Below are 18,523 nucleotides of genomic sequence, written 5' to 3' on the forward strand. Positions count from 1 at the left end.
TAATGAAGTTTTCTGCTGATATAACTATTTACTTTCCTTTTTCATCAAACTTAGTAATGCAGCTAATATGCATGATAACTTTGCATGAGTTATAAGCTGGCTGAGTAAAATAATAAAAAAAAAAATGATCTTGATTGGTTTTTACACGTCTGATTACTGATATAATTTTCTTTGTGTACAAAGCACTCGGGTATTAACTTTCGTCACTGATGATCGCGAATATATTTTTTAATTGTATTGCTTTTATAATCAATCATCAAATGTTCATAATTCAAAAACTAATTGCAAGTCAATCAATCAATGAAAGAAAACAAACGTTGTTTTCTAACAGTTTTATTATTGTCTTTCACTTTTTAGGGAGTTGCATGTTTTAAATTAAATAAATTTACCAAAAGCTTTTTATAATAATTTATTTATTATTTTAAGATAACTTATGCCAAGAATATTAATATAATTGCCAAGAATTGTGTGGAAATTTAGCGTAACAACGAAAATGGACCGTAAGCATTTTTATTTTCATGTATTACGTTAGAGGATTTAAAGTGAATATTTACTTTTATACTTTGGTTTTCATTATTGATCGATAATTTATAAACATCTTTGCTTTTATACCTGAATATTTGTTTCTACAGAAGAATATTTTGATTCTAGTTTATGCAAGAATATTTAAAAATTATATTTGATTCTAGCTAGAAAAATGCGATTTTCTTACTTGAAATCTTTGACGTGACTAGGTTTTAACATCATAATATAAATTTTAATAAGTTCTTTTCTATGAGATATTAACATTATGCATTCGGCGTCTAAATTGTCACGGTTTTATATTAGATTCAGATAATGATGTCGTGTACATTTCGCAATATTTTTTCTTGTAAATGTTATTGTACAGTTCTTGAAATGTCTTAGTACATTTCTAATAACATAATTTTAATTCAACACTTTAATGAATGCTCTTAATTTGTCGAATGGAACCTGTTGAACCATATAATCCTCAACATTTGCTGGATCCTTAATCTGATTTCAATCTGAACCACATTATCACCCTTCTTAACATTTTTACATGATTCTATAGTTCAGTTTGAAAGAAAATATGGTTCAATTTCAAACCTTATCCAAGTTGAGAATGTTGTGCAACTTGATAATCTCCTCAAGCCACATTATGGTTTAAATGAGCGTTTTATGGTTCAACATTCAACCGATTTTTTTCGAATTAAACTAATAAACTTTTAAGTAAATAATTTCAAAAAGTTGAAGCTGTAAGATTTTATTTGATTGAAAACTTTATTCGTTTCAAAAATATACAAATATGAAATAACAGTCGACATGATTCAAGTGCTTCAAAAATAGGCGCCATTTTCAACATTCTTGATTCTTTCAAGTTTTGAAAATGGACGCCTATTTTTGAAGGGCTTGAAACATGTTGACTGGTATTTTACATCTGTACATGCACACTATTTTTCCACGCTATTAAAAATTTATTTATCCAAAAATAACTCTGAGCAAAGAATAAGTTTTAATAAATATTTATTATTTTTAATTATTTTATTTCATAGACGTTGAAAACATTTTGAATTGTAAGGTATACACTTTTTTACACAACCTAAAAGTGGCACATCTTTTTACATGGCAAAATACAAAATTTTATGGGCTTACGACTACTAATATTCAACTCCGTAGCCGTGTAATTTTGAACCCAATCCAGAAGACAAGGGAACTCCTTGGTCGAGTATTGGGAGAAATTTGCCTTCGTGGAGGACTTTTTGATGGAGCTAACCCGTATTTGCGTTATATGGAAAGGAAGACCAAGAGAACCTCCCACAGTTAGCCTGACGGCAAGGCATGATCCGTCTACCACTGAGGATAACCCGGTTCACCACTGTGGAAGACGAACGCTCTATCCCCTGAGCCATCGCGGCTCAAAATACAAAATTTGAGCGAAACCGGTTGAATAATTCCTGACAAATCGAATTTTAAATATACGAACTTTTCAACCGTTTTGGCCCAAATTTTGTATTTTGCTATGTAAAATTACGTACTTTAAATGTTAAAAATTGTATACCTTACCTTACAGTTCAAACATTTTCACTATTATTAAAATTAGAAAAAATGACAAATAATTATTAAAATGTTTTTTTTTTTTGCATAGAATTTCTTTGGGTAAACGAATTTTGTAATTGCGTACAGAATTTTTCAATTCACTTAAAAGCCGTGAAGGTGCAAGCCGTATGCGCTATTAGTATCGACTGGGATTCGAACCCGGTTCGCCGCATTGGAAGCGGCAACTTGAGCCATTGCGGCTCCTGTTGGCTTATTTCTTTTATAATGCCTAATGCAAAACTATTTGAAAAATTGAAACTACCTTTTTACAGACATGATTGGCATTAAAAATTTAAATATTCTCCCATTTGAAATAAATGTTGTTTTATCACACTACATATTATATGAATCTTGTTCATAATGCCTCGTAAACCGAAAGTATTTACTTTAAAATCAATCTCGTAGAAAAACGGTCCCCAATACTTAAATGTACAATACCTTCAGTATTGGCAAAAGTTTAAGCAGAGTTAATACAATTTAAGAGCCAATTTAATATTGTTCCGCAGTCCCCCCCCCCAAATAAAGGAGAGCGAATTTGCAAATTTTACAATTGCAGAAATACGAAGAGAGAACTGCCCTGCAATAACGGTGACTCTACTATAAATATAGCTGGATCAAAAAACTTATTGATTTGCTTATGTTGAGCTGAACTTATCAAACTTCCACTTTATTATAACCTGTTACCCTCAGTGGGTCGGTTGTAAGGCATTGTTCCCTTTAAATCACTGAAGTCAAGCTTCATTGGCTGCGGACAATAAGAGGGAGGATGACCAATTTGATCAAATTGCGAAAGAACCGAGGGTGTGTTGCATCGGTCTTAGTTAAGCTGTTGTACCGTAGAGCTACCAAAGCGTGGGAGCCCAACACTCTGCAGAGGATCAAAATTGTGATTACGTACCTTCGGATCATCCTCAGGGATGTTCCCCAGACCGGACCCATTATAGAACTCTAGTGCAATATAAATAAAGTACTACTACTACTATTTAACCTCTTAGCCATTGTGATGAAAGAATCGGTCCTTATAATGCCTCTTTCTAATCGCAATGTTGCCCAGGGAACGCCAACGTGGAGGCGAGGTTATTTTATTCTGACTGCAAAAACAGTAAGATCAATATTTGATGTTGAATGTATCTACCATATTTTAAATTTCATCAGAGAATGGAGAGCCACATTTTACAATAATGCATATATAGAGAAAAAGAGCCAGTCCTTCGTTTTTTTTTTAAACTTTGATATAAAGCAAAGCACAAGCTGAAGTTGTTGCAAGTTGCCGCTTTTTCTTATTATCTCTGCTTATGATCTCACTTTTTAGCATTCAAAATAGTTCCCCAAGAGGGCTGTCAGACACATTTATAAGTAGCCAGAACATAGACAACAGCCCCCCGAGGAGAAAAAGAATAGTTGGTTCCGTACATTCCATGAAAATATATTCTTACAGGGTAGATCTATGAATTCTGCCACATTCAAATAACAATGTAAATAAAAATAACAAAATAAATACAGTAGCATGAATAACTACTGAACGCAGAATTTTGATAACCAGAATGCCAAATGAAACTTAGATATTTTAATGCAAAACAATATGAAATAAAAGCCAAAATGATGTCAGGGTAAATTTTGCTTAGATACTATGCTTATAATGGTAAACTTATCTAGATACTTAAAACTACACATGCATATATGCAAGTTGTTCTTTCCAAGAATTTTGAATTCAAAAGTGCCAAAGGAAGAATTGCATAAATAAACTCCGAAGAGACATAATGACACGGAATGAGCAGAATCGACATTTTTTTCCCATACTCCTCTAAATATTTTTGAAAGGGTGGAATAGTAAAGTTGACTAAAATATTAATTTAATATCTATTAATTTAAATATTCGTTCAATATAAATTTATTTATTTTTCTGAATGTACGTTTGATCTACGAATTAAAGCTCTTACTTCATTTTAAGTTAAATAAAAATCATGTACATTTTTGTAGAATTTGATTACAAGTATTAAACATTTAGTTCATTTACAAGTGCGATAAATTCATCATAAAATAGGAGGAAGGTATAAAATAAAAAGATGACGAAATGATTTGTCTTGTAATTTTTGAGAAACGGCATAAGCACGTCAGGTAAGCATCTAATACAAGCCACTTAAAAAATTAAAATGGGGCATTATATTTTATTCAGATTTTAATAAGGCTTTCATAGCTAGGAATACACAATTATTTTAATTGAAAATAATGTGGTACTACATAAGTATATAATACTTTTGGCAAGGTTAGCTACGATATGAACTTTTAGATTAGTAAATAGATTTACCATAAAATGTTCTAGTAATAATTTTAAGTGAAAATAATGTTTTACTACTATGGCATACAATTCTTTTGGAAAGTTTAGCTACGATGTGACCTTTTTGGTTACTAAGTAGGATTAACGAAAAGTGTACAAGCAACAAAGAAAATAATTTTTATTGAAAATAATGTACTACTGTGGCATAGAATTCCTTCGCAAGTTTAGCTAAGATATGAACTTTTTGGTTACTAAGTAGGATTACCGAAAAGTGTACAAGCAGCAAAGCCAATAATTTTTATTGAAAATAATGTTGTACTACTATGGCATAGAATTCTTTTGCAAGTTTAGCTAAGATATGAACTTTATGGTTACTAAGTAGGCTTACCGAAAAGTAGACAAGCAACAAAGCCAATAATTTTTATTAAAAATAATGTTGTACTACTATGGCATAGAATTCTTTTGCAAGTTTAGCTAAGATACGAACTTTTTGGCTACTAAGTAGGCTTACCAAAAAGTGCACAAGCAACAAAGCCAATAATTTTATTGAAAATAATGTTGTTTTACTGTGGCATACAATCCTTTTGGAAAATTTTGTTAAGATATGAACTTTTTGGTTACAAAGTAGGCTTACCGAAAAGTGTACAGGCAACAAAGCCAATAATTGTTTTTGAAAATAATGTTGTCCTACTGTGAAATAGAAACTTTTTGGCTAGTTTAGTGATATGAACGATTTGGTATCAAAAACGCTTGACGTAAAGTGTACAAGCAATAATTTTAATTGAAAATATGTGGTACCACTGTGGTATGCAATATTTTTGGTAAGTTTAACTACGCTGTGAAATATTTGGTTACTAAATCAGCTTGTCGTAAAACGTACTATTAACAATTATAATCTGATAACGACTACTTTTATACATAATACTTTCAGAAAGTTTTAAAACGATAATTGTTTTTGGTTATGAAAGTTTTGGTTACTAAACTGCCTTACCATACAAGACACATTTTTCAACGAAGAGAGATAAAATAAAGTATAAAAAATTTATAACAAAAATAAATTTAAAAATGCACAATCTTGAACTACAACACGAGAAACACTATATCAATATTAATCTAATTGTTATTTAGCAATTTTAAATATATGAAATCATGTTTAGAGTAAAACAAATCTCGAGACACTAAGATTTAATCTTTCTTATAAGTTCATTTTAAGAACTAATTTTTTAACATTAACATAAGAATGAAAATCTAAAGGCAACTGTATTTTATCTACTGTAGTTTAGACTAAAGATGTTTACAAATACTTTTTTTTTTGAGTTTGTTTGTTTTTTAGTTTCTTGATTCTATTAGTGGAAAGTTTTAAAGGTACATACCGATTTATAAATAAAATTTTTACTACATGAGGGACTTTACTATTCCAGTTCGAGATAATTTTCATTTTTGTTTAAATGTTACCTAAAAAGAAAATACTCATTAAACATACATAATCAGAAAAACATTAGTTTTCAAAAACTTGAAAAAGAAACCGTTGGAAAATTTCGAAAAAAAAAATGCAAGATTCATTTAATTGCTTGAAAGCTATTAACTTTAAAATGAGCTAATCCAATTTATTGGTAACGGCCCATGAACTTGTCCAAATAATTAAGGATTTAATGAAAATAACATTCAGTTACCGAAAAATGAATTAATGATTTATAAGAATACAAATTGTATCTATGATTTGTGAATAGTTTTGTACTAAATAGAAGGAAGGAATTTATTCTGAAGAAGAAGTTGGAAAAATGAACATTTGAGATTCATTTAATTGCTTAAAAGCTTACAAACTTTCGAATAAGAAAATCTAATAGATCCGCAAAAGCTTTTACAGGATTCTGAATATTTTAAGAATTAATAGAAATATTGAGCCATCGAAAAATTAATTGATTATAATAAATTCGAATTGAACTATTGCAGTAACAAAACATTGAACAAAAATATTTAAGGAACAAAGTAGGAACAGAAATCCAGAGCAGTGTAGAGTTCATAAAAGGACATTAAAATGTCCCAAAAACAGGAAACTGAGTAGACTTTGTAAACAAGGTGAAGAAACCAGTAAAAAACCTTCAACTGGTAAAAGATCAAATTCAACCTTTGAAATAAGTCCATCTCAGGCTTAAAACCATTCAACTTCCAAGAGTACCTAGTAAAAACGTAAATCCAGAAGAAGAGATTGTAAAAGAATTTTAGCTGAAAGACTAAATCATCGTCACAAAAAGATGAATACTTTAACCTGAGGAGAGAGTAAGAAAGCATGAAAACAAAGAACAGAGTGTTGAAAACCATCGTGGAAAAAGCAATTTTTAAACAACTTTGAGTCACAATAAAACTTGTAAAGTTTCAATGGCAGTGTCTCAAGTTGAAAAGAAAGAATCTGTAATATTAGAATTCAATCATGTGATCAGTTTCTAACATTTTCATTGGTCAAGGCAAATGATGTGATTTTACAATATTCTCATTGGTCAAGATGAATCAGATGATATTTTGATATAGACGAAAGAAATATTTAATTACAACTGGTTAGCATGAGCACAAAATTATTAATTCTTCATAAACTAAGTTTTTACCCTACTGTTCTTATTGTAATGTTTGATGATAGGGAAAAAACACGAATTTTTCGAACATTTATATTTTTTGTAGTTCAATTAAAACTAAGATTTTATTATGCTGCAATGTGGATAAAATAAATATAATTGTTTCTTACAATAGTTTACGTAAAATTATACCCAGTTATTAGTCGTCATTAGTGTTAGATAATGTTTTAAAATCCTAATTAGGGTAAGATTTGTGAAATGGTTAATTCCTGAAAATGAAATATGATTATTTATAATTAGATTTGTTTACTAAATGGCTCTTTGGTGTTTCAGATGTTGTTACTCCAGAGAGGGATAAAACAATATTAATTTCTAATCCAGCTAAATTGCTAGATACTTTTTACGGCTGCGGGACATTTTTTTTCTCGTTTTTGGAGTTCAGTTTGAATAACTTTGTTTCATTATTTACACAACCAAACCTAAATAATTATTAACTGATTATTTAAATAGTGATCATGATAGTGATGAAATAAATAGGTACTGCTTTTTTTCGGGGATTCTGAAAAATCGTTTAAGTATAGTTGATGCCAGTGATGCTTAATTGCGATAATAGATATTACTAGTATTGTGGAATTAGGCACCTAATATATTAAAACACCTACTGTGGTAATAGGTTTCTTATGGTCCGTAAACGGAGAAGTAAGTAAATAATCAAAAAGATAAAAATGACTTAGAATATATTTATACTAATGATTTGAGTTTATTACATATTAAGATACCAGAGACGTGGTGGCTCACGGATAGAGCGTCCGGCCTTCCAAAGAGGTGAACCGGTTTCGAATCCAAGCAAAGTCTGGTCGATACGAATTCTGCATCCGGCTTGCACCGACCACAGTACTGACACAAAATATCCTCAGTGGTAGACGGATCATGTGTGAGAGTCCCCTAGCCGTCAGGCCAACCGTGGGAGGTTTTCGTGTTTTCCTCTCCGTGTGACTCAAATGCGGGTTAATTCCATCAAAAATAGTCCGCTACGAAGACAAATGTTCTCCCAATACTCGATCTAGGAATTTCCTTGTCTTCTGGATAGGGTTCAAAATTACAAGGCTACGGAGTTGAACATTAGTAATAGAAAAAAACCCCGAAATTGGGCCAGGTTTTCAACGACTGTTATAAAATAAAATATTAAGATACCAATATATTACCATAACATGCACTTGCATATGCATGGTAGGAATACCTTTCCTTGTAATAATTGCATTTGCATGTACTAGGTTACAGTCTTCAGGGTTTGAAGTTCAATGCTTTTGCTATACATAAGGAACTATGAAAGTAAATAGAAATATAAGCATCAATAAATAATGAAATAAATAGTTTTATGTGAATTATTTGCAAAGTGTGGCGATACAGTTTTCGAAAAGTAGCAGTTTAAAAAAAACGTACTATGTCTAGGGTACTTTTCCATTTCACCGGCGCAAGTCAATTCAGATATTTTTTTCATTCTTTTTTAAACAGACATCACCAAAAAAAATTTTTTTTTAAAAAAAGTTGCATTTACAGAGACATGGTGACTTTTCATTGGCCACTTTATCGCTTGCACCGGAATGGAGTAGAAACCGAAATGGAAAAGAACCGAATTGCATTTTTTTTTTAGATAAACGAGGGACTTATACCCTTACTTATACCGGGACTTATACCGAGTGACTTATACCCTTGACCTTTCATCTATTTTTTCCTTCCCGTCAGCTTTAATATTGCTTTCTTAATTAATCTAAAAGTAAAGCACTATCACTACAGCCAGTTGCAAGCCAAGAGGACCCCCTTGGTAGAGATAACTAGTACTGCAACTGGTATCTGTAGATATAACTGGTCATATAAGTCAAGGCTCCACAATTTCGAACTAACAGCGTGATGATTGTGACGTGATCGACGTTGCGCTCCGGCCTGTTTTACTACCCAGACCAGATGGTACCCATCTGGTGCTGTGGTACTATGCAACCCAGACATGAAGCTGGGTTGCATAGAACTCCAGTTTTTCACAATGTGAACTAATTTATCTCAATACCAAAATGATATTTGAGATGGGCCCCGTGTAACAGATGCCACTTTTATAGTTTTAAACTCGAAATGCAACATATTTTTCAACATACTGCCTATTTACTAGATGAGGGGAGATGGAAGGGTCATACAATAACCTAGTAGGAGCTCATTATCTTTCAATGATGTAGCATATTATTCAAAGGTAAGACTGTTTGCCGTGAAAAAATGTTGAAATACTGTTTTATCGTCATTTTCATTATTATTTTTGAATATACATTTTTCGATACAAAATGGTATTTAATTTTTATTTCCTTACTTTTGAACTTGTATAAAAATTGTTAAAGAAATGATCAATGCGTACAAAAGACATAACTATATACAATAAAAATAATGTATTAAAAATTTAATTAAAAAAAGAGAATGCGTGTTGCAATCGTTAAGGTTCGTAAATTTTCTAAATTTTTTATCGTTTAAAATACTAAGCTCAAGCTATGGAAGAATTAATCTTCTAAATTGCACTTTTATCGCTTAGAGTTAAATTTAAAACTGCATCATTAATTTTATCCTAAGTGCTTCATTTTAAACTAGCGGAATTTCTTAAAAACAAATCGGATACTTTATTTGGTGGTATTATATCTGTACTATATTTAATGTCATGCATAATGCGAAGTTAATTATTTTACAGTAGTTCTATGAAATATTTGTGAAATAATGACTAATTTTATTGAAAACAATTTTATGGTTTAAAATTATTAAGAATAAATAACTTTATTCGTTTTTACCGAATTTCAAGAGAATTATCTTTCTAAAGACTATTAAATGGTTTCATGGTACGGAAACTTTTTTTTAACTTGAACTTTTACCTTAGAAAGGAAGGAAGCTCGGAAAATTAAATGAACTTAACCACAACATCCTGTAAAATAATTCATACTAACAGAACGTGGTCTAATATACTTCTACTATCTAACTATAAACTTTGCATTCGATCATCTAGTAGTAAGCTATACTTTTTGTAAATAATTTGTGCTTCTCAAGGATACGCGATTTCACCATTCTGCACACTTTTTTTCGCTCTTTTACCATGGTTTCGTCAAATCATGCTATTTTACGTTTCAGTAAAAAGTTGGAGAAGTGGTGCAACCCCGGAGATCGAACATTTGCCTTCCAATGAGGTGAACCAGGTTCGAATCCCAGCGATGACTGGTCGCTGTTGACCTCAGTGCTGACGGGAAATATCCTCAGTGGTAGACGGATCATGGGTTAGAGTCCCCTTGTAGTCAGGCTAACAGCGGGAAATTTTGATGGTTTTCCTCTCCATGTAACGTTAATGCTGGTTAGTTCCATAAAAAAAGTCCTCCACGAAGGCAAATTTCTCCCAATACTTGATCCAGAAGTTCCCATTGTCTTCTGGATGGGTTAAAAATTACAACGCTACGAAGTTAAACATTAGTAGTCGCGTAAATCAAAAAAAATTGGGTCGGCTGTACAACGACGGATATATATATATATATATATAAAGAAGAAATAAAACATTTTTAATTTTTTTCACTTTTTAGAAAATNATATATATGAAAGTTGGAATATAATTTAGTGGGAGGAAAGCAGAAGTTTCAATAACCTTGGTAACGGGTAAAGTGTGAAGAGTGGAGAAATCGAGAAACCTTGAGAAACCCATTCTTTTTATAAAGAGCACAGTGTTTCCTTTTTACCATCTAGTATACAGTATTGCTTTTGCTATAATATTTCCCTACCCAGGATTTTCTTTCTTTAGGCAAACATGGTTTGTGATGTAACTCCTTAATAGTACCTTTTTGTTTTTTGAACTTTCTTTGGCTCAGTTTTTCCTGTTTCGACTCTTGCCATTAAACTCTACATTTTGATGCTTATAATTCTTTTACACATCTGTCAGGGCAGTGATTATATTCTGAGCTTTACTTACCAGTAGGCATAAAAGGCCTGTCAAAAGTGTAAAAGTCAAAAGTAAAATGTCAAATGTGTCCCTCTAATTTTCTTAAGTCCCGTAACTTTACTTAAGTAACTTTTAAATAAAATAAAAAATATATAAGTCTCATAAAATAAATTAATATATTTTTAGACTAAAGCAAATATCAATTTGGAATTGAAGCTTGCTGTAATTCAACATGCATAAGGCCTTTCAGTTCAATTGTGCCAAAAGCTAAACCTGGAAATTTTAAACTTTCAGTTAGTAGCTACTGGCCGGTAGAATCTAATAACTTAGTTGCCACTTTTTCCTCGAATCCAATGAGTCGAGGACCGATAACTATAGGTTCATTTTTCATTTAATTGTCACTTTTTACAAAAATTTTTTTGTTGTTACTTGGATTGAAATATATTTAAAAAAAAAATCATTTTAGAAATAATCTACGCCTATGAAATATTAATTAAACAATAAAGATTATTTAAATATATAGCAAAATTTACTTGACATTTTCATACATTTAATGTATACGTTACAACTTTGAAATATGTGAAATGTTAAAAAAAAATAAAAATAAATAAACAAATAAAAACTCTCTTTCCACGTGAATCTTTTATTTAATTATGGATTCTGAATTTTCTTTTTTATTTAAATATGGATTCTGAAGAATCAAAATTTTAAATGGAAACATTGGACATTTTAATGAAAATTCTGTTTTTCAGAGTCTTTCTGCATTGACGTATCTTTATCATTAAAGGATTAAAAAAAATTGGAAAAAGCGACCGATTGTTTATCAAATTTTAGTCGCCATTTTTTTGTTCACCCGCCATGAAGCTAAAGACGAGAGCAGCTTCTTGGCTATTTTATTTATGCTTTTCGCATTATTTTCTATGATATTAGAATTTTTTCAATCACATTCATTTTGTATTTGGTATTGAAATGCAGTGCTTAAATTGCTACCATTAATTAGCTGACAACTTGTTCGGTCGCCGGGAAAGATTTTACAAGGTGATGTAAAGTAATTAAAGTTCGAAGAGTTTTCTAATCAAATAAGCTATTGACACGTATATCTGCTTAGCTTATACACCTAATGATATACATATATTTTAAATTAATTTCTCTTGGTTAGTTAAGCAATGTTTTTTTTTAAACTGTACAAATCAAAAGTTTTAAGTTAAAACATAAGTATTGTATTGGTGTTGCTGCTGAAGGTGATCCGTTGCTAAAAAACTGCTCCATTTATCAAATTAAATCGATAATCTGCAAATTACCTAGTTGCCGTAATCAAACAATCAGCTTATTAGTTTATAGAATCATTCATTAAACTTAAACGATTTGGAAACCGTTCATACGAACATTATATCTAGGTTAATTGATTCTGCCGTTAATCGGCAGATTAGCTAGGTAATGTGCATATCAATGTTCCTATCTGCAACGGTAAAATATTGCTACCGATACGGAAACCGTTCATGCTCGCATTATATCTAGGTTAATTGATTCATTCGTTAATCGGCAGATTTGCTAGGTACCGTGCATATCAAAGGGTTTCTATCTGCAACGGGAACATTGCTACAGATACGGAAAGCGTTCATGCTCACATTGTATCTAGGTTAATTGATTCATACGTTAATCGGCAGATTAGCTAGGTAATGTGCATATCAAAGGTTTCCTATCTGCAACGGTAACATTGCTATCGATACGGAAACCGTTCATGCTCGTATTATATCTAGGTTAATTGATTCCTCCGTTAATCGGCAGATTTGCTAGGTAATGTGCATATCAACAGGTTTCTATCTGCAACGGTAATATTGCTACCACAACGAAAATTTTACAATAGCCTTTGACTAGTAGATCATTTTTTTATCTTTTATTTTTGTCTTGTTTTATGATCCTGAAATAATGATAGTATTATGATTCATAAAAGCAGCATATAACCCTTAGAAATCTAACTATATCTATGTTAATTAACACAATACGTAATAAATAAGCAATTGAGATCAGTCATAAATATATCTAGTCTTTCTCAAGCGCGGAAGGAAATAAAAATGTTTTTGATGCTCCCACAACGGATACGAGGATGCCAACTGTTCTGTAATTGTTTTGGATCTAGTCCAGAATATATCCTCTGATTTCATCAGGTGGAAAATCGTTCTTTATTTACCAAATCTTCAGAAGAAGAATGAAAAAAAGTTCGTCACAAATAATTCTATAGAACTTCTGTAACATTCTGGATAGTTATTGAAAATGTCGCTTAGTTATTTGATATCATCTTTAACAGGTAATTTACGATAGTATTCTTTATAATTGAAGGTGTAGTGTTTAAATCATCTATATCTTATATGATAGGTTTTAAATCATCTATATCTTATATGATGACTATATGATAGGTTTTTTAACTTTATTCCATTTTTTAATAGATTGGCAGAAAATCGTGTAATGGACCAAAAAGTCGCATGTTTAAAATTTGAGTTCTCGAGAGCTGTTCTACCCATTTCGTTCAAATTTTTTAATTTTGTCATTTAAAATTATGTTCTTTAAAATGATTTACAAAAATTTGCATACTTTACAGATCAAAATTTTTTTCGACTGTTATTAAATAGAATCTAATAAAAATGATTGAAAATTATTTTTCTCATGGAATTTTCTTTGAGTAGATGAATTTTATAATAATGTGCAAAAAGTTTTCAATTTCGCTTAAAAAGTTCTTGAGATATGGTGAAATACGCTAAAAGGTAAAATTTAGGGATACAAACTTTCGACCGCTCTCTGGACCATTTTTCCCCAATTGTGGCTTACCCCTATATTTTGTGGATCAGGGAAAAAAAGTATGTTTATTCAGAGGAAGTACGTTTTTCTGTCTAATTTCGTAACTTAAAATATCGTCTTTACTAATTAATAAGCATATTTAAGAGCTATTTAGATTTGAGTCTTAGTGCGTGAAAACTTGATCATTACACCATAAGTTATTTAGGGTGTTTTTTATTTTTGCGCACTGTACGTTACTGTTTTTTGAAAAGAATTTTCTTTAACTTTAATTTGGTACCTGTCATGAAAAGTAGTATGCATTCAGAATTAAATATTTTTTGATATTGGACAAGCTAAAATGCTACTTGTTAAGATCTGTATGCTTTTTGCTATGCTTTTTAGTTTTATATATTGCAGCACAAAGACGATATAACTCGTAGCTTTACAAATATCATATTTATTTGAAATTTAATGTTGACTTTATTAAATCTGAGGAGTTGTTAATTTTTGTAACTTTCAAACTTTGCTTTAAATCTGAATAGAATCTCTTGAATGTAATTAAGATCTAAGAAGATAAGTATTGTCTGATCTTCTTAGTTGTCCGATTTTAGTCATTATTTATTGTTAAATAAAATTTCATTTATCTATGCATAACGAAAGATTTATTATGGTTGCCCCTTATCTTTTCTGGTGTCAAGAATACTCATATTAAAGCTCCACTAATTTGTAATGAGTTCAACAAACTCCAAAGTTTCCATCACAAAATATATAATAATGCTTTAATTTAGAAAGGGGACCTCAGAGGTGTTTCAGATCCAAATTTTCAATTTTTTGAAAATATGCATATTTTGCTATTAAATTTATTCTGATCAATTTGATAAAGTTTAGTTGATACTTCAAAACATTATGGAGTTATTGTTTTCTGAAGCATGAATATGTGCTGAAGGTAATCAATCGCCAACTTTGAACTCATTTTTCTCAAAATCAAAATATTAAGCTTCCGCGCAAGATATTTGCTGTGTTATAGCAGCTAGACTTTAAAATTTTGTATTATATACTTATTTATAAGAGGTTTACTTGATTAAAGGTTGTGGATTGATTGTTAAGACACGCTTCCCAATAAATACCGAAGTAAAGCACCGAAAGCTGCGGTCAGTGGGTAGGTGGATGAGCACTTTAATCAGACAGCAAAGGGACCGAGAGTGTGCGGTATCGGTCCTCGTTGAACTGTTCCACCGGGAAATGCTCGAATTCGCGCACAGGTGGTCGAGCTACCGAATCACGGCCTCCATCCTCTCTGCAGAGGATCAAAATTGTGATGGCATGGCTTCAGATCATCCTCAGGGATGTTTCCCAGACAATCGCCAATTATGCAGCTCTATGGTGACGTAAATCAACCACAACAACTTACGTGATTAAAGTAAACATTTACTAAATAGTTATATTCTATTAAAAAAAATTAGCTGAATACTCGTTCCTCGTACGGAGTAAGAAAAAAGAATCAATACAGAGCGACGTCGCAAAATCAATCTCAAAACTAATAGCAATGTTCAAACACAATTAATAAAACTAAATAATTATAATACATTTTACATTTTGCCCTTGGTGGCTTTACGTTATTTGATTAAGTAAAACACGTTTTTAGTAGTTCATCCTATGAAGTATATGTATTCAGTGTCATTTGGCACTATGTTATTGCTCTAGGCCAAATCATGAGAGTTAAAATTTACCAAACCCAAGCAATTTTCTCTAGTACTTATCTCTTTCGAGGGGCCGTAAAAAACTCTTTCCGAAATATCTGTATTAAAATTTTTCATGTACAATTCAATTTTAATGTGTACAAAATCTACTAATATACTAGTTATTAGCATTGTATTTATTTTACTACTTTTGGTACCTATTAAAACTGCACTAATTACCAGAATACCAGTTTTTACCACAACCAAAATTAACCTTTGGCGTCAATAATACCATGACGATTTCTTACGTTTTTCCTGAACAAATTAGTACCATTTCACCATTAATTCTGCTCTTTAGTTCGTAATTTATTCAATTTACATTTCAATAGTAATTATAACCAAAATTAAGGCGTGAAAAATGGTATGTCGATTTTTTACTTTTCTCCCAAATGAATTAATTTCATTAATCCGTTGATTATGCTTTTTATCACGTAGTTTATTTTATTTTTTATTCAATTAGTACCTGCAACCAAATGGAAATTTTTATGCTTATTTTTAATAACTTGGTAAACCCTCTAAATAGCCTAACTGTATCAAGGGTCCATTAATTTTGCTTGTCAGTGCACTGCTTATTTTTTAAAAAATTTCAATTAGTACCCAATACAGAAACTAATCCAGCATCATTGGCATCAATCATAGTATGGCAATTTTTTCACGTCTCTCCTGAACGAATTAGTTCTATTTCTCCATTCATTTTGCTGTTCAGTACACTTTTTTAAATACCAAATGCAGTTGTCTTTAAATTGTTTAATTTTATATAAACACCTTTTTCAAGCATATTTATAAACAAAATTAAATACGTGGCTTTAGATAACTTTAGGAATACTAATTTGCTGACGTAATCCGTCTATACTGCCAAGTTCGTGTGGATCATAGGGTTTATGGGTCATAAGGAATAATAAAATAATTAAATAATGAAAACGTGCAATAAACTTCTTGTTTAGTGAGCACTATAAGCAAGAAAACATCGTTGATGTTATCTTAATAAGCTAAATTATTTACGATGTAATAAAATGTATTAAATTATGTACGATGTAATAAAATTTAGGCGAAATTATCTACGATTTAAAGTTTATCAATGGTTAGTTGACGTGGCTACCAATCATTTTTTTAAACGTCTTTCCTGAACGATATAGTTAAAATTTTTGAATGATTTTCAGAAACTAGGGGCGAAAATTGTCCCTTTCTCTCAATTTCAGGACTCGAGTACAAACGATTCTGGAGTTATAAGAGTGACATACAAACACGCATTCATTTTATTATTATAGACGGTTGAAAATTTTTTTTTGAAATTTGAAAAGTAAATTATTTTTTTACTTAAGTTTACCTGTGAGTTTTGTTCAATCACAAAAGCTTTGTTGCTAGTAGTTTTTAATGATTTTCGGACCTTTAACTAGATGCGAAATGGCGTTTTTATTGAAAAAAAGTAGATTTATTTAAAAATTTTAAACTTTTAAAAAATAACTAATTATTAAAGATTTTAAAAACTGTGATTACGTTTATGCACCTTATAGATATTTTATACATATTTCTGAAAAAATGTCTGGATTCTAATAAAAGTTTTAAACGAACTATGTCCGGTCGAAAAATGATATTTTCTTCTTTTTATGTAAACACCCCTGATATCCTTTTTAATGCTAACAATTAAAATAGCGATAAACATGGATTATGTTTGCAAAATTAATGTTTTAATTAAAATATTAATTATAAATAAATAACTATTGATTTAACTATTGTAATTAAGAGCAGCAATGGCACAGGGGATAGAGCAATTCGCCTTCCAATGAGGTGAACCGGGTTCGAATCCCGGTGATGGTTGGTCGATACGAATCCGCATCCGGCTTGCACCGACCACAGTGCTGACGTGAAATACCCTCAGTGGTAGACGGATCATGGGTTAGAGTCTCTTTGCCGCCAGGCTAACCGTGGGTGGTTCTCGTGGTCTTCTTGTCCATGTAACGCAAATTCGGGTGAGTTCCATCAAAAAGTCCTTCACGAAGTCAAATTTCTACCAATNTTTTTATTGAAAAAAAGTAGATTTATTTAAAATTTTTAAACCCTTAAAAAATAACTAATTATTAAAGATTTTAAAAACTGTGAATACGTTTATGCACCTTATAGATATTTTATACGTATTTCTGAAAAAATGTCTGGATTCTAATAAAAGTTTTAAACGAACTATGTCCGGTCGAAAAATGATATTTTCTTCTTTTTATGTAAACATCCTTGATATCCTTTTTAATGCTAAAAATTATAATAGCGATAAACATGGATTATGCTTACAAAATTAATATTTTAATTAAAATATTAATTATAAATAAATTACTACTGATTTTAATTATTGTAATTAAGAGCAGCGATGGCTTAGGGGATAGAGCAATTCGCCTTCCAATGAGGTAAACCGATTTCGAATCCTGGTGATGGTTGGTCGATATGACTCCGCATCCGGCTTGCACCGACCACAGTGCTGACGTGAAATACCCTCAGTGGTAGACGGATGATGGGTTAGAGTCCCTTTGCCGCCAAGCTAACCGTGGGAGGTTCTCGTGGTCTTCCTGTCCATGTAACGCAAATTCGGGTGAGTTCCATCAAAAAGTCCTTCACGAAGGGAAATTTCTACCAATATTTGATCCAGGAGTTCCTTTGTCTTCTGGATTGGGTTCAAAATTACGAGACTATGGAGTTGAACCTTAGAAGTCGTAACTTGAAAATTGGGTCGGCTGTTCAACGCCTGTTATAAAATAAAATTACTGATATTAGTTAAATTAATACTTTTACTTTGTAATTACTTTACTGTTATTAATACTTTTATTGTTTTTAATATTTTTACTGTTATTAGAAAAATTTATAATAATGTTAATCTAAGAGCCATGAAAACAAAATATGCTCTAAATTTTTAACTAAGTCTTTCAACTTGTTTAACATAAAAAAAAATAGTAAAATATCCAATGTTATGTTTGTCCCTTGCGATTTAAGTTTATGAAATATGAATATAGATATTCTTTTTCTGGATGTTTCTCATTAACTAATGGGTTGGTGCGAAAACAAGAGCGATTAATATGTAAATACAACTAATGAATCTCTAAATAATTTTGCATCACTTATCGAATATTTT

At 30.9% G+C, this 18,523-nt stretch overlaps 1 protein-coding gene across 2 annotated transcripts in view; it reads left to right on the forward strand.

Annotated features, from left to right (window-relative positions):
- LOC107443975 (glycogen-binding subunit 76A) overlaps positions 1–18,523 on the forward strand; it is a 59,070-nt gene that overhangs the window by 12,939 nt on the left and 27,608 nt on the right. Inside the window, exon 1 of one of the 2 annotated variants that reach the window (XM_043041350.2) lies at positions 13,052–13,202. The exons of the other annotated variant lie outside the window; for it this stretch is intronic. Within the exon in view, the coding sequence (XP_042897284.1) occupies positions 13,169–13,202 (34 nt within the window). The 5' untranslated portion in view covers positions 13,052–13,168. Of the gene's footprint in view, positions 1–13,051; positions 13,203–18,523 lie in introns of those variants that run through there. 2 annotated transcript variants of the gene reach the window in all.

The sequence above is a fragment of the Parasteatoda tepidariorum genome, chromosome 4 (genome assembly GCF_043381705.1).
Source record: "Parasteatoda tepidariorum isolate YZ-2023 chromosome 4, CAS_Ptep_4.0, whole genome shotgun sequence".
In the NCBI taxonomy this organism is placed as follows: domain Eukaryota; kingdom Metazoa; phylum Arthropoda; class Arachnida; order Araneae; family Theridiidae; genus Parasteatoda; species Parasteatoda tepidariorum.